This window comes from Nesoenas mayeri, assembly GCF_963082525.1.
Source record: "Nesoenas mayeri genome assembly, chromosome: 1".
NCBI lineage: Eukaryota > Metazoa > Chordata > Aves > Columbiformes > Columbidae > Nesoenas > Nesoenas mayeri.
In genome coordinates this window covers 143,196,651-143,222,641 of record NC_137541.1, presented here as the reverse complement: position 1 = coordinate 143,222,641, position 25,991 = coordinate 143,196,651, and the positions used below count along the sequence as shown (strand labels likewise).

The 25,991-nt window shown below is 39.8% G+C and overlaps 1 protein-coding gene across 1 annotated transcript; it reads right to left on the bottom strand.

Annotated features, from left to right (window-relative positions):
- Positions 1-1,912: 1,912 nt before the first annotated feature.
- Positions 1,913-23,307, bottom strand: NXPE3 (neurexophilin and PC-esterase domain family member 3). Its single transcript, XM_080340963.1, has 7 exons — positions 22,786-23,307; positions 21,270-21,323; positions 19,049-19,261; positions 11,063-11,823; positions 9,469-9,542; positions 6,088-6,294; positions 1,913-5,152 (listed from the first exon to the last, which is right to left on the bottom strand). The coding sequence occupies exons 3-7, from the start codon at positions 19,139-19,141 to the stop codon at positions 4,602-4,604; spliced, it is 1,686 nt and encodes a 561-aa protein (XP_080197089.1). The 5' UTR covers positions 19,142-19,261; positions 21,270-21,323; positions 22,786-23,307; the 3' UTR covers positions 1,913-4,601.
- Positions 23,308-25,991: the final 2,684 nt, after the last annotated feature.

Below are 25,991 nucleotides of genomic sequence, written 5' to 3'. Positions count from 1 at the left end.
ACACCCCAACTCCTCCACCCTGGCCCTCCAGCCACCCCAAAGGCTCCCCCCACCCTGCATTGTGCAGCCACTCTCCTTCTCTCCCCATGACCCCACAAACCCAGCTCTTGTGCTGGCACAGCAGCGGGCACACAGCCTGGTGCCACACGGAATGCCCTATGGCCTTTGGGCGCACTGACTGACTTGCAGAACAGACCTCTCCTCAATTTTTCTTCCCTTACTTACAGTAAAAACTGCTTCCAAGCTAGAGAAGCAATGACCACGTGGCATCTCCTCTGCTCTTCACGCTGCTTTTTTAAAAGAAGTGGTTTAAGGATATCCTGTTGGCCAGGTGGGTTGCAAAAGCCCTCACAGGAGGAAGCCCAGATTATGTACAAGCTTTTATTATGTGCCAGGCCTGATACACTGACAACAGGGAACATCAGTGTGCTGCAGCTCTAGGGCTAGTGCTAGGCTTGTGCTGGTTGCACAGATCACTCCCCTCCAACTACACATTATTGGGGGGGCAGGGGGAGACACTTAAAAATCACTTTTTGAAATTATTTTTATCTATAAGCCATAGTGTGAAACTTCAAATCAACACAAAACACAACAATGTAACAGGTAAAACTAAGGGAACTACTATGCAACTATAAAAACTAAGTATGTGGGGTTACAGCAAAAAAAAGATAAACTCAGGCTAAATCGGATTGAACAGCTTAAGTAAATTTACCTTCTTTATCAGGAACTTTTTATTCTTTGAGCTTTTTGGTCATTCAAATGGTCTTCCTGATCACAGCAGGAAGTAAAACACATTAGAGCCTTCTTCGTTTTGTAATCATTTCAATAATATACATATAACAGAAAAAATACCTTTGAAAACAAGTTATTTTTCTAACACACAGATATAGAGCCCTTTGCTGCTCCCAACAGGAAACAAGAGTCTTCCAAACACTCTGAATATATACTAGTAGAAATTAAGCATGAAGTGATCTGGGCTTAACAAGTAAATGCTTTATACATTAAATTTGCATTTGTGATTGAAGTTTTTTGCTGTTACTTAAGCTGTCATGAGTGGAACAATGTTTTAACCCACACTGCTGCAATAAAAACTAAGCAAAGCCCCAATACTGTCACCATTCCCAGGAGATAGCTTCAAATCTTCCTTTTTTCTTTTCCACATACACATGGAATTGTCACCTATAGTACATAAAAAGTCATACTGACCTTTCTATCAAGAAAAGCTCCCATTTTTAAACACTTACCTGTAACAAGTAAAATAATGAAAAATGATAATTTGAATTTCGTAAAGCAGAGCTGCCATAGCACTGCATAGCAGATGAAATAAGAAGCAACTGAAGACTTGAAAACAAAGGGAAAGCTCTGCTTTTTGTCCTCTAGTTTCATTGACAATTCAACTAATGTTTTTATTAGATTTCTAGAATGAAGAAATAAGTCTAACATAATAAATATATGAAACAGGATTCTCAAAATAACCAGGTGCAGAATATTACCATGCACGTCTAATCTATAAAATGGAGTTTACTTGTCTTATAAATAAATTGCTCAGAAATCTTCTAACAAATACCATAAAAATACAGTCTTTTTCACTGAGATTTCAGTGAGCTGGATTTTGCATAAATTAAAAAGGGAAAAAAAAAACTCTGTATTTAAAAGTTAATAATCAACAGGCTCAGGACAAGAATGAAAATATCAAAAATAATACAATTTCTTCCCTTCAAGTGAAAATAATGGGAAATGGGCTTCGAAAAATCTTTTGAAACAAATTTTTAGATGTACAGGAAGACACTTAACTGACAACTGAGAAATTCCTTTCCAATCCTGTTTTACATGAAGTAACTTGAAAAACAACCAACTTCTTAACCTAAGTCCCCATTAAAATCCATTTAGAAGCTTAAAGGTTTAGAGAAACTGATTTAAAAATATTTTATTGCTTCTATGTTTCCATATACAGCACATACACAACTAGTAACAAGATGAGAATAGAAATGAAAAATCATCCATAGTTCAACTGAATGACATATATAAGCATAGTTGTCGTCAGTCCTCATCTTAAAACATGAGTAAACCCTCCGTTTCCCCTTTTCTCCTCCCTGTCTCTACCAGAGTGCAAAGAAATAAAATATTGATCCTCATTCCAAATAAACTGGCAATTTCCCTCATTACCTAAAAGTTAATTCATCTGTTATTAAAAAATATTAACTGAACTAATTTATAAGGGAGAGATTCTACCAGAACGTGATTAGGCATCTTTGCTAGTAGCAATCCTGTTCTCTTTCCTTCAATTGTCAAAACATTCAAAAAATATATTCTTCTCTATCTCTTCTTGACAGCTAACAGTGATTTAAAATTGCTGTTGAAGAGCCTTGGTGAGAGCTACAACATTCGGAGAAGAAACATGCTGCCACAACACTTTCACACATGATATGGCTTTGTGAGAAAACCAAATTGTTAGTCCACCAATTAAGTAGTTTCCTTCAAGGTAAAAGTTTGAAGTCTTATTTTCATTAACATTATTTGGATAGATTTGTTATTCAGGATGAAAGCCTTATACTCTACCTATTTTAAAAAACACACTTGGAAAAGATGAAAGGTCATTTTGCATTGCGGTGGTTTACCTTCCCACACCTGAATTGGTGTGGTCTCTTTTTAGCAGAGGATAAATTGCCATTCACATATTAAGTAAGAAATAGTAACCTAGAGCTAATGTATGGGCAGATACTATGTGAGGCTGTTGTCAGTAGGAACTGGCAAATCGGACTTCCTTAATTCTCATTTGAAAAGCTAAGAATAAATGCTATTTCAGTGTACATGACTCCCCCAGTCATTTTTAAACACTTTAAAGTCAGAAAGTTTATAAATGGATGCTACTGCCAACTTTTACGTGCTAAAAGCATTAGCATTTGTTTTTAAAACACTTCACAGTTGTCTTTTAAAATGAACAAAACAAAAACTACTGTTTCTGTAGCTAGTAGCATTAGCCCTCTTGGGGCTCCAGCAATAAGAGCACAATCTTCCTAACATAGCAGCAAACCTGGCAAAGTGTAAAACATCTCTAATATTAAGACATTTCCATTATTCCATGCTGTGCAACCTGCCAGTTTGCCTTACTAATTTTTAATCTTCTCAGTTTACTCAAAGTCTCAACTTCCATGTTGTCCTTAAGCATGACGAGCTGCTTCAGAAGCACTCCACTCCTGTTTTGACACATTTCTCAGTAAAGCCACTGGTAAAGACTACACTGTTGGCCTGAGTGAGACATATTTATTTAAGACAACACAGAATGCTTCTCTCCTGTTTAATTTGGGGGCTGAATTTAATCAAAACTTTGTTTTCAGAGTGCCACTACTTAAAATATAGACAGGCTCCATCAAATTAGCAGCAGAAAACACCACACCAAGAGGCCCAAGAGCCACCAGCTTTCACACAAGCAAAACCACAAACACATACCAAGTACCTGCACGAGAGGGTAACCCTGTGTGCCTTTGGCTTTTGGGTGTGAATTTTTTGACATTTTTATATTGGCAGCAGCAAAGCTCATGAATAAGTGATAAAACTGCCAAACACAGAAGTGGCATCATCGCAAGTCCCTGAGACTGGTATGTGCCAGTCACTGTTACCCATTGCCAAACATCATCAGGCACATCCAGGTCACTTGGTTTCTCTGTACAGATGCAACGTACGAATGATGTACAAGAGTAGTTCTCAGAAGCTCAGCTTTGCAGGAGCATAACGGAATAGCTTTATCTAATGGAAACCCTTTCATTAGTTATTTCAAGCTTAAAGTAGGCAAGCCTGCAACTTAAACTTGCAGAAGCTGCCTGAGACAGTGTCTTCACTGAGGTCATAATATACACATTTCTGCATGACAGATAAAACAAGAAGCAGACAATGTATCAAAGCTCAAAGATATTCAGTAGTACAGGAAACCAAACTAAAATGCTCTCTATTTGCATTATTTAGCAGCTATCTGTAAACACCAAGGATGCCTACCTAGTGTACTCTAATAAATTTCAGCAAATTCTTGATGACTTAATGCTATAGATATTTTGATTGTGCTTCCTTGCTTGATATTAGTGATTTTGGTACACCCCCTTCATATTTCTAATTAGGACTTCGAAATAAGAACAGACACTGTGCTTCTCTGACATACAGCTGGAGGGGATCTCCCTCAAACTCTGGAATGCTGAAAGAAAGACTGCTCCCAAAAATCTTTCCCAGGTTTCATACACAGTTCTGAGCAGCAGAATTGGTGCTGTATGGATTAAATTACACACACACAGTGCAGACAAATAGTAAAGCTAATAACCCACATAATTTCTTACTGAAATCTGTCAATTTAATTTAAGGTACTCTCTAATAATCTCAGATATGAATGATAAGGTTGAAAGGAATCAACCCTGTAGGAAGATATGGCCTGAACAGTCAGCTCCTCTTTACCACACTTCACAGCTACCCAGAGTTAAGGCCACCCCACTTATACTGTATGCAGGTACAATAACCAGAGTTCTTCCACACCACCCAGCATAATCTGATAGCTCTGACAAAGAGCAACTTAACTGCAGCTATAGAGGAAGATAACATAGGGATAACCACTTGTGCTAAGTTTGCAGAGGGCACACATAAGATAAAAATACATCTATTTGATTCTTAACAATGACTTCTTTTGGGTGCAAGTTATGTGGCAAGTAATGAGCCAGAGACATCTCCCAAGCATCCACAAAGTGCACAGCAATTCCTGAGAACATTTTCCTCATGATAGAGTCGAGCTGAAAGGAATACCAGTCACTGTTAAAGAGGCTCACTTCTGGCCCAAGCTCCTGAACATTAGCGGTTCTGATGACGATTAAAGTCTTGGGGCTGCGATCCAGCAGTTGAATAACTGATCTCCGAATGTTCCTTAGCCGCTGGATGTACACTTCCACAGGGAAAGTGCTGAAGTGGGACCATATAGTTATGGCGATCACCGTGTTTCGCCCACCCACGATGCCGTTCAGTTCATTGGCAATGTAGCGCAGTTCGCTGCTGAAGACTGTTGAAAAGCGAATGGGTGGCCCGTGACAGCGGAACTTCAGTAGGATATTGTGCTTCAGGTCCACAGACATGAAAGGGCCCACGTTCTTAGGACTCCCCAGGTTAAATTCCACTAGATCTGAAAACCCAAGAGCAAGCATTAGTGAAAGACAGCCTGAGACCAAAACTATCAACAAGATGCTACAACCACAGTGCAAAAGTAGCAACAGGTTAGGAAATCTGAACTTAATCCTAAGAACTCTAAAATGAAACAGAAGATGAGCATCACACATGTGCTAGCTGCATATTTCAGTGGGGTTTATGGGTGTTGAAGTTTTTAAGACAGCACACTTCAACTTCACAAGGCTGTCAATGCCCTTTTCAGGTTTCCCAAACTATTTTCTTCTCTCTCTCACAAACAAGAAATTTTCCGAATAGACTCCTTCAGTCATTGTTGCCCTATGAATTCAGCATTCATGGGAACCCTTCTGGCAACTCTAAGAGTCCATTAAATTTAAATATGACTTCAACTTGTAGGCATTAAGAAGTCTTAAAATCTTTGTTCTGATACAGTTTAACTGCTTTAAGGGTTAGGGAGGAATATCTATTTGGCTACTGAAATTCTGTTATTTTCTGTTATTTAAGTTAAAATAAGAGAAATACAAGAAAGGGCCCAAACCAGATCAACAGTAATGGAAGTCATTTGCTACTTCATTCCAAAGTCATTTGTGTGACTAGGATGCTTCAAGGCTTTATGCAAGCACCCTAAGTGACTTCTGCTGTGCCCCACAGGTGGCCACATTAACTCAGAGCCACGGCAGCAGTCCTCATTGATGAAACATTTTACAAGGACAACTTTGCAGATACCTTGTGGCCCCGTTTCCAAGGCTTACATGTTTCCAATGTCTGCTCAAACATTTGACTAACTGCTTTTCTGCCAGGACTTCTGCTGAGGTTTTATCTTTTCCTTTGTTTTGTCACTGTCATTCAGTGAGATCAGCTCTGTGCCTGTGATGTGAAATATAAACCTTTGCAAAGGTCTTTAAGGACAAAACCAATTTTAAAAAAAATAACCTGGAACAAATTCTGTCAGATATTCAAACCACTGTCTTATTGTAGAGTCTCCAAACAAGTGGATTACTTTTCCTTGTAAGCACTTGGTTATATCATCTGACTTGTTAAAATGATGGATCCACTGTGTTCTGGACCTCCACTGGTCTTCATAATAATAACCAGAAGGGGAAACTGTGGGATCTTCAGCTCTGTCCATACTGCTTGAATCTGGAAGAGAAAAATTCTTTGAAATTAACATACAACAAAACTAGCTTCCATAACCTTCATGGACATATAGCCAGTGATGTATGAATGTCTTCCCTAGTTTAAAGCAGAAGAGTATGATATACTGCGTATACTCAAAAAGTTCAATGCATCATGCTTCTGTAAGCCCAAGTATTTCATCCCCTATTTCTGCAGCAAAACCTGCAACTGCTGACTGAGTTGGTTGACCAATTATAGTTTAATTTGATTTAAATTAAATGGTATCTCTGAAGAGAAAGTAAAAATTAGTAAGTATCTGACATCTTTGACATTTAGAAGTGCTCAATCATGGATGCTTGCAAAAGGTACAGAGGAGCACAGGCAGAAAGATCAGCAGAGCACCTTCATCTTCCAGCCTGGGTCGGATCCCAGAACCCCGAGGCCCCATCATCCCTCAGCTGCCAACCCCTGCAACACTCTGAGCCAAAGCGCATGGCTCTCCTCCAGTGCCCAGCCTGCCAGCAGCAAAACCACTGTAGCTGGGCCTGCTCTTCAGAAGCAGCCTCTGTCCCTGCAGCACAGGACAACAGCCCCAAGGTGACAACCTGATCCTACTCATATTTGCTTTAAAAACAAACAAACAAACAAAAAACAACAACAACAACAAAACCCCACACAACACGCACACACAAATCCATCCACAGAAGAACACGCACACTGACACTCCTGCTCCAACCACACATGCTAGATCATAAGGACTCCAAAACCAGGAAATACTAGAATTAAAGCTGCAACCAAGAATTTTATCCGTGTCCTTCAAATGTATGAATTATGACAGTCTCCAATTGCACAGATTTCATACTTTCTCTCTGTCATCCAGCCCCTTCCATTTTCACTGCCTGGGACAGGTCACCCTCTGAGGAGTAACTAGAGTATATCAGAGAAGCTCTGTTCTGTCGAGCAGTCATTTAACTGCAGAGGTTGAGCAATACATTGCAGCAAGAGACAGAGATTATGGGAAGAAAGGCTGCAGTCTCATGGTTATGTCAGTCAAACATTGCTATATTTCTCTTGGCATCCAGCATAATACTAGTGCATTGAACTTCCATTAGATTGTTGCAGGTTCCTCCTTTACCACCTGTGTACTCAGACACCTAAACTGAAGAAGCACAGAACTGTTCTCTGGCACAAACACCAGCTGTGTGAAGCTGCCACATCGAGCTGTTTAAACACTTTTACCCACCTTGGCACGGAGACGACCTGCTAAGAACAATCACTGCCCTGTCCTAACTTGCAGCTGTTTGGGAAAGCACGCATTGCCACAGCCAAAAACCATGCCAGGGACCATTCTAACTATGTAAAAGTACAGGCAGTGGAATTCTAGGGCCCAGAAGCATTCTCTGGTACATGCTTCATTATAACACCAGTTTAGCCAAAATCTAAACACTCAAAAAAATCAGGCCATAACACCCATTCCTAATAGGCATTTTTGTCTTTTTGTCTTGCATTAGTAGATGTCAACCTCCTTAGACCTCACAGGAACACTGTAAAAAGCAAACTACTATTATGTTTGTGGAACATAAAGCCTATAATTACAAGTACCATAGAAAAAGCCATCAGAAAATTTTCTATTTTGATGATTGTTTACATCAGGCAACAAGGACAATGAAGGAAGAAAACAAACAAACAAACAAACCAACCAACCACACTAGTAATGTTGACTCATCCAATATGTATGAAACAGGAATCCAACAAAGCAAATGAAAAAAAAAAATCCCTTCATGTGGTCATGTAATTAAAGGCTAATTCATAATGTGAATTCATAACTTCAGTTAATTTGTTTCTTAAGTTTTGATGTAAAAAGAATTCAATTTTTTACCTTTTACATTGATTCTTAGGCTACAGACATATGTAAATAAATGGTACTAGAATAACTTTCTGGTGCCTCACACTAAACCTAACATGAGCATTTCAAATCTGTGTACAGTATCATACCAGTTCTGCTCCGGAATTCAGAAAGCCATTACTTTGAGATTTTATAGAAGAGAGTAAAAGCTCCAATCTGACTAGTTACAAACCAATAATAGAATAAAAGCTTGTATTTCAGAAAAATCCATACATTCACAATCATACTAATTTATTAAGTTTATTTATTCAGAGACTGTTCTTCCTAGAAGGAATTTCCATGAGGAATACTGTACTACTCCTGTCAACCCTTTCTAACCCAGCATTAATCCCCAGGAAATGCAGGCAGGCTTTGATCATCTGTAACTCCTGAAAGAAGGGCAACACAATCGAATTTCAAATTGGCAGCAGTTTCTGTGAGGAAATATCCAAGATTAAAAAAAGCAACAAAAAATATGTCATCTAAAGGATCAGGAGAAAGAAAGCAGGGAAATGGCTACTGGCCTAATAGTAGCGCTCTGGTTTTTTAGTGAACAGCAAAACTAAAAGCAAGAAATGCTGTAGGTTGTTTTCTATTACGACTTTATTGCTCAGGTCAGGAACTCTACCTTTAAAGTCTCCTACAACCTTATGGAAAAAACATCTGAAAACTTTTCAATTAAGAAGTAGTGTTTAGTGTATTGCATTTTATGCAGGCTTTTTAGGGGCACAAAAAGCATGCACATGGATATGAAAGAGAAAAAACCTCTAAATTTAACTTAGTATGCAGTGTCTTTTAGTTCTGCTTTTAGACAGGGTACAGAACAATTAGGTTCTCATCCACAACTGCAGGTTGTTACATCCTGTGGTAACAAAAATCATAGTAATACTTAAATGCAAATTGTCAAATTCTGTTAGACAAAATTCTTACGAAAGAAATTAAGAAACACCACACAGCTGGTTTTGCTATATTAACTTGAGAGTTTCGTGAGCAGTTACTGCAAGACATTTTACATCTCTAAGTAAATGCTACAAAAAAGGCACTTTTGGCAAGAGAACAAACTTTTAAAAAATACTTTTTTGCTAAAAATACTATTTATATATGGAATTTTAGACAATTTTGTTATTAATACTGAACTTACTGTGACACACAAAAGCCTTCATCTTCTCAATACAAATTTAAAAGTTAATTTACATTCCATGCTATGTAAACAAACAAATCAATTATTACTTCATGCCTGTTGGTTTGTATTTATTTTTTTTAATAAATTTAATTATGAATTACAAACACAAATCTTATAAAGTTCACTTTACCTGTAAATGCCTTGGGCTTTACCATCACTGAATCAGGTCCACTGGAGAGTATTGGCCTTTTGATGTTCACATCACTTGAACAAAAATTAATAATAATATAGTATGGCTGTAAAATTTGAAAGCAATATTAACCTCATTTTTTCTTAACCCACTTCAAATAAGTACATAGGACTCACAATAAGAATTTTTTACTTCACGTTTACTCTACTTTCTATAGCTGAATTCATTCTGTTTTAATTTCCTTGAGACCACTATCACTGTCCTGAGTCAGAATTCAAAGTTTCGTAGCACTATGACACAAATGTCCTTTATGCATCTACTGGCACAAATCCAGATAAAGCTACCAGAGATCTGCAAGCAGCTTTGGGGGATTTACCACAAAGATGGGGAGTTCCCAATTTGTGGTACATGCACCACTGCCAGGACATAAACCACTTGAAAGGGTGAGTTGCAGCAGCAGGTCCCAGCTCTCCATTGGTGTTTACCACAGCAAATGCCTCTGTGGAGGCTGTTACCACTGCCAGCCCTCATAATCCCACATGGAATCATAGAATAGTTTGGGTTGGAAGGGACCTTCAAAGGTCATCTAGTCCAACCTCCCTGGAATGAGCAGGTACATCTTCAACTAGATCAGGTTGCTCAGAGCCCCGTCCAGCTTGTTTTTTTTTTATTTCTGGTGTTCAGTTACAAACATGCACACACATGTTTTTAATAAAACTATTTGGAGCTACTCTAAAATCTTTCCCAATCTAAGCCTCAGGTGGATGTACTGCTGAAACGCTTCAACACCTGTTTTGGAGAGCAAGGTAGTAGCTCACATCTACAACTGTGACACTACACAGTAGCTGACTTGGTCTAATTTCAGCTGAAGGTATATACAGGAGCAGTTCTATCATGTCTACCCATGCTCTAAGAGATGGTGGGGTTTGTTTTAAATGCTGAATGCAGAAGAAAAATATGACTCTGAAACTAATTTAATTTGACCCTTTATATAACATGCACAGATCCTTTCCACACAGGTACTTCTCAGTAGTTTGTTCTATCAGGTGTTTTCTTCATGACTGACTTAAAACTATTCCAAAGATCTGAAAGTTATACCAAGCAATAAAGAACACATTGCATTACACATAAGATGGCCTTGGTTGAGGATAAAAGCAACTGCTATTTTGTGTAAAAATAAGCCCAGAGCCTGGACCATTTTAGGTAGCTCAGACTTGGCCAAAAATACATCTCACAGCATTGTTACTGATTTTGCAAGTGTAGGTGTGGAAACAAAAAATAAGGAAACAGTCCCCCAAACCACCACCAGATTTAGACAACATGTTCTTGTGAAGTTTAGCAGGTGCACCAGGGCTGAATTCAAAACATAGAGAGTTACACTGCAAGTTTCTTTAGCTTAAGATTACTGTGTTCTTGCATGGCTGAATGGAGAGGAAGAGAATATTCAGCACCTCACACCACACACCTGTTCCTGTAGATACACAGTACTTCTAAAGTAACCTGTCACATTTCAACAATAACCTAAAGTTTGTCCTAAAAAAAAAAAAAAATATCACTGGGCTTAGGGTGTATATAAATTCAACAACATACATACCTTTGGAAAAAGAGGCTTTCTCCTTGTGTCAGAAGACCTTTTTGATACCCACCCTTAGCATGGCTGATTCGGCTGGCACAGGACAGTTTTCGGGGCTTATAACAGAACCATGGCTCACCCGTGTAGAGATCTGTGAAGTTACAGACCGGTAGTTCTCCAGGCAAACAAACATTGCACTCGGTGGTCTCCGAATATCTCCCAGACTTGAACGAGCTTTTGAAATAGACCCTGTCTGGCCTTTCTTCTCGTAAACGCAGGAGGACTTGGATCGCTTCACTCGGATGGACAAGTGACACAGAAACTTTGACCTCTCCTGGCCAAAGCAAGGTAAAGAAGACTTTGTAAAGGCCATCATGGCAATCTACAATTTTTCCTGTTGCTCCCGCTTTCAGCAGAGGCGAGTGAATTCGTGCCTGTAGATAGTCTCCACCATACTTCTTGGGTTTTCCTTGGAAATCCTTCATACGAACAAGCACCTCCAGCTGATCATCCACCTTGAAGAACCCTCTGGGTTTCACAATCACAAAGTCACTATGTGCAGGATCAGTGCTCTGCATAAAGGCAATTTTGCCATCAGGGGGTTTTGGCCACTGTATTGCAGCAAGCAATGATTCCTGTTCTGCTTGTTCTCTTTTGGACAAAACCTGCTGCTTATATCCACAGTAAGGCTTCCTGGTAGTTTTGGTTGTCTGTGAGAGAGAATGCTGGACATTGTTTTCTGTTATCCAATTTGATCCTGAAACTGCATCATCATCCAGGTGCTGGGGAGAAAAAAAAATTACCTGAAATTGTGCTGTTAAATGAAACACTATGAATAACAGATGCTTTGTCAGGAAATTATCCCAAGAACTGGGCTTTACTTTGAAGCTGACCAAACGGAGCACCTTTACTAGAAGAGAAAAATCTATAGCTTTGACCATTGGCTTTCTAATGAAACAGGTGGGCAACCTGCAGTTACCCTGCTCTGGCAAAGACAAATATTTTCTCTGGCAGTATTTTGGCTACCAGTGTATATATCAGCACTGTGGAAAAAATCACAAAATGTCATATGATTAAATAGTAAATTGTAACTCATATTTCATTTTCTTACCATAGTAACATCTTAGTCTTTGAGCATAATGAGGTCTAATAGCTGTCCAACATACTGCAAGAAAACAGGGCTTAACTGAGACATTACGCTGCAGGTAAATCTGATGCAGTCCCTGCACTTGCATTAGCAGCTGCAATCATTTATCTGGTCCCACTCACATTGCTTCTTAACTAATTATCTGAAATGTTAGTTTCCCTATAATGTATAGATTGAAAGAAATGGAAGAAAATAAAGGAATGCTTCAGGGGCAATGAATTAATGAACTGGTGGCAAGTAAAATAGTATAGAACAGGCTAGGAGTAAACATGAAAAAAAAAATTGTTTAAGATTTTAAAATCTAGGTAGAGCTTCTTCTAGAGCCAAATGAAACACAACTAGAGAATTCCCTAATCCACACAAGAGTTTAAAATCTAAAATAGTTAAATATAATGCTTGATTAAGAGTGTCTTCTGCTGTAACTTGAGAACAGTGTCCAAAATGGTATTTTTATGCAAATTACTACAGATACCGTCTTATTCATGGTATCACACAATTTTGCAGGGTTGCATTAGGGAAACTTTAAAAATAGCACAGTCTGACTCCAGAACTACCTGTGAAGTTTCTAATCAGCAAATCCAAACTTACATCTCAATTATGCAAAAAAAAAGCAGTAGTTAATGAGTACTTAATTATCAGGTATATATAGTAGACCTTGTCCATAATTGTATTTCACAGACAAGCAAAATACAACAAATAATTTTTCAAGTAAAGATTAAAATTATACAACATGCTATTCACATGGCATCAGAAAATATGTTAGTTTAGATTTGAAAGATCACTAAAAAATTAAAACTACACTATTTGAAGTTTTTAAGAACATCATTATACTTACCAGTATCCTAGTGTTTTCCATTTACTTCCTCCATAATTAACTGCTCAGTAATGTACTAAAATTCCAAGCACTTATATTAAACCCTTATTAATTGTTACAAACATTTCTTAGTCCATTGAAATATCACCTAGAGTACATGTTCATACCACGTAGGTTTTGCCCCACTAGATTTCATTTAAATTTGCCAGTATATTAAATCCATTTGAAGAATACAGAGATTCAGCATACTTTTTTAGAAGAAAGATAAACGTAACAAGCAATAGAAACACACAGGCTTTTGAAGCCTGTTACATAATAAGTTGGTTTTGATCAGCTTAAGAGTAAGAGGATAATGAACACACTTGGATGTAGGATAGATACAAAAAAATCTTCTCTGTTTGATACCCATATTAACTATAAAATCTGAAAGTATACATTGTTACATTTTAACTATAAAATGTAAACTGGCAGGTACTCATGTGTATACAAAATACTATTACCTCAATAGAAGCTTTTGCTTCTGTTTTACATTTCCACCCAGAATTTCACAAATTTTCCTGAAGGCCATCTGGGATAATTCATAATTATTTTTATTTTCCATCACAGCAGGCAAAAATGCAAACATACGACTGCACATTACTTTTCTTAATACAGTACATTTCAGGCAAAGCTGAGAATGAATCTCAGGCACAGTTCTACTTCAATTCTTGCATACACGCATGGCTGGCCATGGAAAAAAATCCTTTCAAATGAAAAAGAGAGATGACCATCTAAGAAAACCTTAAAAACCACTATTTTTAACCTTCTAGAAATGTCTTCTGCCTTCTTAACCTTTTATAAATTTATTTTGTGTTTTTAACCCAGTGTTTCTCTCAGACATTTAGATGTCATTTATGGCCTAGCTGCCCTTTTTGAAGCCTTTCCAGGGGTCTACCTATATCTTCCAGTGGGAAATGGTACAGGGAACACCAAGCCAAACAACTCACACATTCAGAAAACAGAGCAGAGCACAGTTCCAGGTCTCTAAAGCACTCCACCTAGGCAGCCTTCTTAGCAAAGCACAGGGCAAAGCTCTTCACTTGTATGCAAGCTGAGGTCCCAGACAAGCACTGTCACTTCAGCATCTCCAGGTTATGACCCATTAAGCAGAACATATCATACCACAAATATTTCCTCAGTCAGTCTTCAAGGAGAATTTTAAAAATCTCTATGAAGGTAAAAACAGAGATTCTTCAACATTCTGAAGGACCATTCTTTCTGTAGTGTCCTCGCTCATCTTTACTACCCTCTCTCAAGCCCAAACAGGACTGTGCATTACTACATAATTATAAGCTTGCATATGAAAGTAAACTACATCATGTATGCTATTCACATGAGAAATTATTGCAGAGATTCCATTTCCCAGTTAAGGCAGGGAAAGCTTCAGAGTCAATTAATAAATCAAAGATCCTTGACTGGAACAAGAAAGCTTTCCAAACCATCTTCCTTTCTCAAGTGTTTCCCAGGCCCAACTCTAAACAAGTGTTCAAGCTCTCCCAACCCTATTGCTTGCCCTGAGGCAGGTTTAACAGTTCAGCCTGTCCCCACTCCATTCCCTGTCCTCTCTTTCACTGGCATTTCCACATCTCTTCGGCTCCTGTATGCCAAGTCACAGAGAGCCCATGCAGTACTGTGGGCTCTCTATTCTAGTTAGCAGCCAAAATAAACTTACTTTAAGTAAGGCAGATAAAGAGCATTTCTCAATATTTCTCAAGAGTCCTTTTTCTCTATCTTATGACACAGATTCCTTTTGTTTCTAATGGAATCTCCACATTGAATAACCCTTGCTTTGTTTTTTTCCATATATACTCCATTGAGGAGGTCTTGGTTTCAAATGCAATTCCAATGGTGTAGGGGGCGGAATGTTAGTTTGTTGGGTTTGTTTTTTTGGTTTGTTGCTGCTTTTCTTTTTATTTTGGGGGAGGATGGTTTGTTTGGGTTTCTTGTTTGTTTTCAATTTGGGTTGGTTGGTTGGTTTGTTTGTTGCGGGGGGAGGGGGGGGAGGGATTTTTTATTTGCTTCTTTCTGAAGTTAACCAGAACCCAAATGTGATCATGAAATAATTTAATGGATGTTTGCCAAGTAACACAAGCAGGACAGAATGGATTACAATGTTAATTAAGCACAAACAAATCCACAAGCTGTTCCTGGTGCATTAAAGATGTCATAAAAAGGAAAAAAAAATAAAAAAAGGAAGATGTATTTTCTGGAGAAGTAATGAATGTTTCAGCTCAACTACTCAGCTTTTAGCATTCTCACTGCCAACTAAGCAAAAATTAGATATAACATAAAGTCCCACCCAGGCAATTACACTCTCAAAAACATTCTAGAAGGGTCACAGGGTGCTTGGTTAGATCTGCAATGAACACTTGTACTCTGCTAAATGTGATAATACTGGTGGCTGATAAAATTTGTGGGGTGTTTCAATTGCTGCCGAGAAGGTGGAACTCCATCCCGAATCCCAGTATCTTATACCAGCTGTAACTCTTAGCTTAGCCGAGTATAGTCAGAATAACTGCTGCAAACCTGCATATGTCACTAACATTAGAGCAGGAAAGATCACAGGAGACTCCTGGGTGACAGGCATGGGGAGCGGGGGAAAAGCTGCAGTTTGCCCAAGAGAGTCGTAATTTATGTAGCAGACAATATTTGAAACTGAATACATACCAATTACTGAAAGGTCAGTCACCTTATTTTCAGTAACTTTATACTCTGAGTACTCTATTCCTATTTGTTGTCTAAGACAGGCATGAGATTAGTTCACTGTCTTTCCTGTCTCACAGCACTGAGTGGGTGCTAAATTACTCTAAATGTGAACGCCCATCCTAAAAAGCCATCACCTGACAGACAAATGTTCCAGCAATAATCTGATCAAGATGATACAGTCATCTTTTGTAGGCACCTGCAATTTAACAGCAAAAATTTTAAAAATGTTACATAGTTCTTTTGTTCAGTTTCAGCTGTTTGATTCCACACAACCCTCATCCCTCCAAGAAACCTCCCCTCTCCCAATACAACTCTCTTTTCTAAGTACTTTTAGATAAAAGAATGCTCACAATCAAACCTGTAGTGGTTCTGTCACTCTAAAGGCAACTGGTACAAATAGACAAACTGCCCTGTATCCTAGAGGCATGATGTTGCTCTTCAGCAACAACCTGATACTTTATGAGAAATTATTTAACATTTTATCTGTCTGGCTGTGTTTGCAAAAACAAAAAACACCAAAACCCCCACATTTCTTCTGGTACTATAACACAGTGGTCAGCTGTGGACCTCAAGGGTGGAGTTACTGCATATAAAAAAGTAAATTAAACAGTAAGCAGGCTATCAAATTGTTTTGTGGACAGCTTGATTTATTATTTTTAAACGCAAGGTAAGAAAAGTAAAATTCTGACATGAGTAGGACTGTTGGGAGAGCATCATTAGTAGCTTAAGAATTCAAGAGAGAAGATTCCAACGTGAAAAAGTTTAAAATCCTACAGACAAAAAGCAGGGAAGCTAGCTGGGGGCTAGCTGATAATTGCCTTAGCTCTGTAGCTTTAGCCAGCTAGATTAGATGATTTGGGGATGAAACACATATCTGATGCATTTACAAATGTGTTTTCAACAGTAACCAACAATAAACCCTGTTTCCAGAGCTTAAACAGATTTGGTTACAGATATTCTGTGAAAGCTTTCTAAGACTTTTTGTGGCTTTGATCTCTGACTGAAAAGAATCAGTGCAGATACCTATACTAGACTGCCTGGAAAGCTAAACTAGAGACAGATGCCAGAGCAGGTCCATTCGGAAAAGTTGCAACAAAAGAGGTTAGAGTTGCATGTTACAGCATAAAGATTTAGCAGCAAGACAATACCTAACTGAGATTAGAATATCGGATACATAAAGGTCAACAGAGCCACATAGATACTTAAAATGAATAGTGGCAAGGAAAAGCACAGAGTGAACACCCATACTGCATTTTTCATTTCACTCTCAAAGTTCTGTCAGAGGCCTTTTCTCTAAGAAAAAGAATTTTAAAAAAAAAAAATAATAAAAAAAAAAATATATATATAGTCTAAGATTCAAAATATCAAAACTTCTTCATCCAACATCCAAGGACAAAAAGAACATAGAAAGAGACAATAATAAAAAAGCTACCTTCTACATTACACAGAAATAATCATGCTAACACAAGCCAAAGATCCATCAAACACAGTGTTTTGATTTCCAGTAGTTTCCAAGAGTGAGTGTTTGGGAAAAGAATACAGCCCAGACATGTTGTGATATGTCTTCCTGAAAACTTGATCCAATTTCTAACACTTTATGGCTTAGAGACTTATTAAACACCAAGGTGGACACCTTTACCATTTAGTATCCCCTAATGGATTTTTCCCTCTATGAATTAATCCAGACTTTTTGAATATATGCTTTTAGCAGCTACACAGTCTTACTTGGGCAGCTTTGCTGCTATCCATAAAAACCCAGCCCTGCTTCCTTTGAATACGGCATCTGCAGTTTTTATTCAATGTCTCCCCTAGTCCTGGAATAGGTAACAAACATTCATTCTTTTGTTATTGATCCTGTGCCACTTGTGATTTTAGACCTCTCAAAGAGCTTCCTTGCCCTTGTCTGAACCTCTTTCAATGCAACTATATGCCTTGGGGAGGAAGAGGGGATTTTACAGCCCCTCTTTCGAATCATTTCATTTGGGCATCATGAGCCAGGAGAAAAAACAAAAACAAAAAAAACAACCAACCAACACCAAAAAAAAAACCACTCTGCAAGCAGGATACACACAACTTAAAAGCATAAAGCAATTACTGATTGGCTAACATACATAAAAGATAGCTAGAATTTAACAAGGTATTAGGCTAAGCACTATTATTCTCACCCAACAGGTGCCACACTGGATGGTCTGGCCAGGCAGGCAGCCAAGGGGAAGGGTCACCCTCCAAGGCTCCCTGGAACAGGACCTTGGTGCTTTTCTCTCTCTTGACTTTAGTTTGTGGTTATTGATAAACACGGTTGGAAATTAGGTCTGCACTGAAGTGTTTATATAAAATGTCTGACACAGCAGAAGGAAAAAGGAAAAGGCAAAGAAAAGTTCCATTCGCAGAGGCTCAAGATCAACTATCCAGCTAACAGCTCTGCAGGGAAAGACTCAGGGATACCAGTGGACAGCAAACTGACCATGTGTCAACAGCATAGCTCTGTGGCAATGAATTAACAAAAGCACAACCAGCTGACCCAGCAAAGGGATATTTCCCCTCAACTTGACCTTGGTAAAGCCATATCTAGAACACTGTGTCTGGGTTTTGGGCACCCTGTATCAGAGTCAAACTGGAGAGACCAGCTAAGAACCCCAGCGATGATGAGGGGACTGGAGTAAATGACTGAAAGGAGATGCTAAAGGAAACAGACTTTTTCTTTTTTAAAGTCTGAAGATGACCAAGAGGAGATCTAACTGTAGTCTTTCACTACCTAAAGGGAAGTTATAGAGCAACTGGAGCCACAAGTACACACTAAAAGGAAAGAGACAACTTCCACCCACATGCAAGAGAAACATTCTTCCTTATCAGGGAGAGGCAGCCCTGCAACAGGCTGCCCAGGCAGGTTGTGAAACACAATCATGCTCAAAGACTGCCAAAACTCAACCCAACAACACCCTGTGCAACCTAAGCTAACTTTGAAGTTAACCCTTTGAGGAGGGTGTTGGATTAAATACCTCCAGACATCCCTTTCCATGCGAATTTTCTGTGATTCCAAGTTGTAGCTAAATGCTTCACAGTTTCACAGTATGTTTGGGATTGGAAGGGACCTCAAAAGATCATCTAGTCCAATTCCCCTGCTGGAGCAGGAACACCTAGATGAGGTCGCACAGAAACATATCCAGGCGGGTTTTGAATGTCTCCAGAGAAGGAGACTCCACAACCCCCCTGGGCAGCCTGCTGCCGCAATTCTAACCTTACACTCAACGGGGAATAATGTTGCTCAAGCCCTCTTGGAGGAGAAACAGGTTTCACTTACCTCTAACTGAAAAAAATTATGGACTAGTACCACAATAGCCAGTACTGCCATAAGCAGGCAGAAGATTTGCAACCTGAACGAGTCACGCCACATTGTCCGTTCACGTCTTTCCCTCCCATGTTAGATGCTGCCATGACTTCCATTCGCCGCAAACACGAATCTCATTTCGTCTCAGTAGTGCACAAGAGAATTCAATCGACTTCCACTTCATTCCTGCAAATGCATTTACAAAGATTATATTAAGTCCCCAAAATATTATGAGAAGTAAAGTCGAGTTTAACACTGAAAGCTTTTAAATGGCAGAACTTTGCATGGCAGCAACTATTACAACAGAACTGTAAGTCAGGACAGATTACTGTGGCATTCATTTTACTAGTACTATCAATTATGTTACTTAATTCTCCTGAGCATGTCAAGGCAAAACCTCATCATAAAGCAAATCTCACCTGTAATTGATATATATAAAAACAAACAAAAAAAGCACAGGATTTCTTTCTGGCATCCAAAACAACAAACCACACTATTTATTCATTAGATCATACTATCATCATGATGAGCCCAAGACTTTAAATAGAAATTTGTGGATTTAGACAACTCCTTATTTACCTGATTATCAATTCCAATAAGTTGTTATTAAAGATGAAGATCTAAAGCAAGTCTGGATAAGCAAGATAAAAGATACTTTCTCCAGTTTTCTGCTACAGAGAGGGGAAAAAATATCTGCAACACTTATCAGTTAAACAGGAGATATCTAACAGAGTTGAGTGCACCCAAATCGAATTTCAGAAATCTTCTGTAACACTAGACTACATCCTCTCTGTTGTGTTTTGGTTTTGGTTTTGCTTTTGTTTGTTTCTTTCTTTGTTTTTGTATCATTCCTTTTACATCACGTACTCTTATGCAGGTCTAATGGTAAAAAAATGTAAACTTCTGGGAAGAATGCAAGGTGTGGTTTTGGGTTTGTTGTTTGCGATTTTTTTTTTAATAAAATATAATAACAGTAATGTTTTTAATAAAATGTAACTTGCATGAATTATAATGTTTCTTTGAGGTTCTTTGATAGCTAATCCATCATAAAACCCAGAGACTTAAAAACCATTGATAAACAGTTTTCACAGTTCAGTGCTCGTTCAGTAGGACCTTGTATCTTTCTTCTTTTTTTGAGGCAGTCATTTTGCAAGCAAAAAGGTACCATTCTTGCAGAAGGAGAAGCTCTAAACTTGGAAACAGACAACAGATGGCAAGGAGAGACAGTCAAAAGACACTAGTCTCTTCAAACCTAATATTCTCAAAGCAGTGTTACTCATACAGCCATCCACCAAGTGAAACAACACAATCAAATGATTAGATAAACTTTGTATAACTTTCTATAAATAGTATAACTCAGGAGTTATACTCTTTATTAAGACTATATGAAGAATACTGTGGAAATTTAAATCAAACAATGATATATTAAATATCAAAATTAACTAACTAAATCATTCACTAAATGAACATAGACTAGAAAACTGAAATATATTACTGGTATAACCAGGACAGTCTCAAAATAGACCACACATGAAATTGCTTTACAAGGTTTATAGGGATTATAACTTCAAATGCTTTGCTGAGCATTACAGAGATTGTATTTCTGACTCATGAACAAGCACTGAAAGAGCAAGACATTCTTTAAAGTAAAAGTATCAAACTGACAAAATGCAACAAAAACGCAGCTTTGTTGGAATACTGCACTAATATGAAGTATTAAAAGTGTATAAAATATCAGCTTGGGTTTTAAACAACAACTGACACTGAATATACCTAAATACACTGAAATGCTAATTTAAGGCCAGATACGACCATTTGAGGAACAGAAACAAATACAGTAGAGAAAAAGGTAATTCCCAATTTTGTTGCTGAAAATTCTCTTCAAATCACTGAAAAGCACAAGACACTGAAAATTAATAGAATGTAAAAATGTAATTTCATACACCTAAGGAAGCCACAGAGGCTACTTTCAGGTATTTTTGTTCAAATGTTTTTGATCAAAATTTTCAGTATTTCTGTAAACATCACATGTTCTAAAAAAAAAAAAAAAAAAAATCAAATATACAGGCTTAGAGCTTTCTTTATACTAAGGGCCTTAACACACTTCTAGATCAATCATTCACAGGTAACTGATCTAGCTCATGTTTTATATAACAGAAGCACATAACTATGCCAAAAAGCCTTAGCTTCTTACCCTGTTCTTGGAGCATTCTCTGAAGCCATCCATGCAAAAGGCCAATAAAATAACCTTGGAAACAACACAGGAAAAGAAATAATGTGTATATATATAAGTATATATATAAGTATATATATATATATATAAAAGTATATATATATATATAAACACACACAACTATTTTAAAATAAAATCTCATACACTATTGGTTTGCTTGCAGTGACACAAAATGACATGGCAGTTAAGATTCCTTACCCATAAAATTGATCTTGTTTCTACAATAATCCGGGGATTTTTTTAAAAGTATTTTAATTTTTTTAACTTCAGCCCTGTACCTTTGAGTTTTCTGCTATTTATTGTTAAGTATTATTCCTCTCAGCTATGCTCGCTATTATTACATGCCTCATTTTGCCCAAGGTTTAAAAACAAAAGCTCAGTGACATTTTTATGAATAGTCTTCAAGTTCTCTCATGCTCAGTTACAGGATTGCTTTGCTTGATTGCTTTTTTTAAATCATTAAATTTTGTCAGCTCTCTATCCCAATAGTTCTCTAAGCCAGCTGTGTTATAAAAGCACATCTCAGTGCAACTACTTCAGGGAACTGTCACACAGATCACTAAGGCAGATGAGCCACTGACTCTGGTGATGGCAAAACCATTTCATTGAGGCATAAGGTTTCCAGGCCAGATGTTCCCATGACTGCAGTCACAGAAAAATCAGATTTGCTACTGGTTTTCCTAATTCAGCCTTGCTCCCTGTGATCACGGGATCACAGAATGGCCTGAGTTGAAAGGGATCATTGAGTCCAACTCCTGTCCCTGCATAGGACAACCCCAAAATTCACACCATGTGTCTGCAGGTGTCATCCAAATGCTTCTTGAACACTGTCAGGCTTGGGGCCGTGACACCTCCCTGGGGAGCCTGTTCCAGTGCTCCACCACCCTCTGGGAGGCAGCAGCCCTCCCAGCAGGCTGACATCCAGAGGTCGGCACAGATGACTGGCAGGAGCTCCGTGCAGCAGCAGCTCTGCCCCGGGAAAACAAGCCGGATCCCACAACGCCCCATGAGCCACGGAACGTGCATCCCCGAGCAAGGGACGAGGGAATAAAAAACACGTAGGAAGTGCCGCTGCCGGCGATATAAATGGCACAGCTGCATTTTGCTGCCCTTGAAGCTACTTTTTACCGCGCTCTCCCGACCCGGCCTCCGCCTCCCACCCCTCGGGGGAGCGGCATCGGCTGCCGCCCGCAGCCCGCAGCCCCTGCCCCGGCAGGGGCCACCTTCCGCCGCCGCCGGGATAAAACCCGAGCGAGGCATGCAGCGTGGGGCCGGGGGACCCGAGCAGGACACCCACCCGCTCCGGCAGCCCTCACTTCACCCGGGCACCCCCCACCCGAAGCCGCCAGGCCTCCCGGCAATTGCCCCGGCCCCGCTGCCGCCCCTCCCCATCGCCGCCCCGGCTTCTCCCCGCAGAGTTTCCCCCGAGAACCCCGACCCCCCAAGCACCGCAGCCGCAGGCCCCGCGTCCCCTCACCAGAGCCCCCGCCGTCCCCCGGGGCCAGGCGGCGGCCTCGCCCCCGGCCCGCAGGCGTCTCGCTGTATATCCATCGGCCCCGCCGCCCCGCCTGCCGCCCCGCCCCCGACACGGCCCCGCCCCGCCCGCTCAGCCATCGCCCCGGCCGCCTGCAGCGGCCGCAGCCGCGCCCGGGCTGCGGCACCGCGGGGCCGTTCTGGGAAGGGAGCGCGGGCCGCGGCTGAAGGACCCGGCCCCGGCGGGAGAAACTCCCGGTCGGACCTGGCGCGGTTGTGCAGCGGTGGCTGGGCTCAACCGCACTCAAAATAGCGATCCTGAGGGGAAGAAAAAGAAAAAAAAACGTAAAATCACAACGCACTCATTTCTGGGCATCCTTTTTTTGCCGAGAAAGGCATTGCATAATGAGAGATTTAAAAAAAAAAAAAACAAAAAAACCAAAAAGACCCTGCAATTTTTGACTCGCAGCAGATGAACCAAATAAAATAGGATGTAGGGAGGCTGGTGCAGAAGCCCATGTTGGTGACCCAGGTAACATTACTAGGCTCCTGTCTGGGACCTGCCCTGCCACACCCCCAGGCAAGAGATAAGGCTCTGCCGGGAACCATCATAGTTCAAACATTGCTGAGTCTGACATGGGAGGGAGCTAGAGAAGCTGTGTCTTGAGCATCAGGAAGATTATGAGTGTCATAAAAAGGGTGAGTGTCAGGAGGATGGAGCCAGGCTCTTCTCGGTGGCAAACAATTATAGGACAAGGGGTAATAGGATCAAGCTGGAACACAAGAGGTTCCACTTAAATTTGAGAAAAAACTTGTTCTCAGTGAGGGTGACAGACACTGGAACAGGCTGCCCAGGGGGGTTGTGGAGTCTGCTTAGCTGGAGACATTCAAGACCTGCTTGGGCACATTCCTGTGTAACCTCATCTGGGTGTTCCTGCTCCAGCAGGGGGATTGGACTAGATGATCTTTTGAGGTCCCTTCCAATTCCAAACATACTGTGATACTGTGATGAAGGGGGGAGAGGCTGCGCCTTAGGTCAGCAAAAGGGGCTGAGTGAGGGAGACAGGTACAGGACAGCAGAACTGGGCGAAACCAGCTGCACTAAAGGCGGGACCGAGGAGATGCACAGAGTGTCGAGTTCAGCACTTTCCATCTGGTAACAGGACAGCTATAATTGAATTTGCTATTACTCGTAAACACTGCACACGTTTGTAAATACCTCTTTTCAAAACATTCAACTGCTATCAGTTGTCTGCATGAGTACTGGTCAAAGGCTCAACCTTATCTTTACTAAGGAATACTTGGCTTGCTTAAAACCAGGCACACACAATGAGACAGAGCAGCTGAAATATTCACACAAACGTAATACTTTTGCCATTATTATAAATATTAAATGCTTCCTCTTCTCTCCTGCCCCCACCCCCATCAGCCATAGCTATTTTGAATGAGTTAGAAGTGATATCACTTCTATTTTTCTCCTCCTTCCCCCACATTACAATGGTGATTACCTTGTAGAGATGGAAAGCAAAAGTCTCAACAGACACCAGCTTTTATTAGTACTATGCACTGTCAGTCAAGAATTGAAAGCCATCTGGCTGCATAAGCAGAATGCTTAAAAAGATGGGATCTTGAAAGATTCTTGATATTGATTTTTTTCCTCTCTCTATATTGTCTATCAATTTTATAGCAGTCTCATTTCTCTTCACCCTTCCTTCATGAGCCACAACATGTGTCAAGAGATTCTTCAAAGTAAGACCCAAGGCAAACCTGTCTAATTAGCATGCTAAATGCCAGGCATAAGCCCATCTCTGTAACATAACTAAACTGATGTTGGGGACGAGGACATGGAAGATGACAATAATGACAAAACCTGTGCTTTTTTTTTCACAGAAAAATAGTACAGCTATTTTGGTGTCCACCACATTTTATATTTCACCATCCCTCAATGATGGGAAGGGATCCTCACTACTTTTGTCTATAAATTCTTCAGTTTTTATTGTAGTTAGCCTTGATGAAGACCTAATAATGAAACAAGTTTGGTTTTCTAATTGCTGAAGTGGTAAGCCTTTGTGCATAAAGAGGCCATAAATGGATCACCAAACCTCTGCCCCCACACTCTATAGAAGGGACCTTGAAAAAGCTGCTTAGTTTTAAGTGTTAATAGCTTTGGTGAAGTCTGTTCCACACACAACATCTAGATGTCATTAGCCCCATTAGCCTACAGGTTCAGCAGCTGTCACTCACCTTATATCCCTCCTGATTTATTGCACCAGAAGCACTTGGCAATTGCAAGTTCACGGCTGAGGAAAACATGCAGGCCGACTCAATATGAGTGATAAAGCATGATTCAACTTTATTGCCCAGGATAGCGCGTATTTATACCAAATACCATAATTATGCATACTTGTCTCTATCTAATAGGCTTAGCACTAAAAGGTTACATTTACTTACTCCACCTACTCAGGTTTAGCTAACTATGCACATTCCGCATTCTTTCTTCTAATTCTTATCTCTTCAAAGACATTCCCCATTCTTCTGACCCATCTCTTCAAGGATATGCTGACCCTGCCTTAGTCAGTACTTTTCCATTTCCCCCTTCCCCACGGCCTAATAGTTAAGCTAACTAAGGCCTACTTACGTCAACTAGAATGGGCTCTGCTCGTACAGTTGCTCGGTGGACTCATGTCCATGCTCCTTGAGCCAATCCCTGACAGGCAATTATTTTGACATGAGTACAGTGAGATAAGGAAAAAAATAATTAATATTTCATTATTTCTTTTTCCAGAATTGCATGTAGTAAGGTGAAGTTATACTCAGCCCTTGGGCCCATTGCACTTCTTTCCCTTACCTACAAATAGTCATCAACAATACACAATATAATCCTGGATGCATTACTTACCACTGAACTGATCCTTAATTTAACAATGCATTCAACAGTCCTGGACAGAGTCTGACAAGAGTACCACCCACCCTGTTCCCTTTCATTACACATCTTCAGCCAGCCCCCTTTTGCCACATTGCCCCTATATCACTTCTGTGACCATTTTTCACTTATGCAACCATCTGGTGTTGTTCTCCCACAGTTCCTAAAAGAGCGAGTTACACTCCAACCTTGCATACAAGTTCAGCAAGTCTCCTAGTTTCAGACATAGAACAACCAAGGTATATTTGACTTGGTTGGAAGAAATCTTTTGCTGATCTGGTACTGCC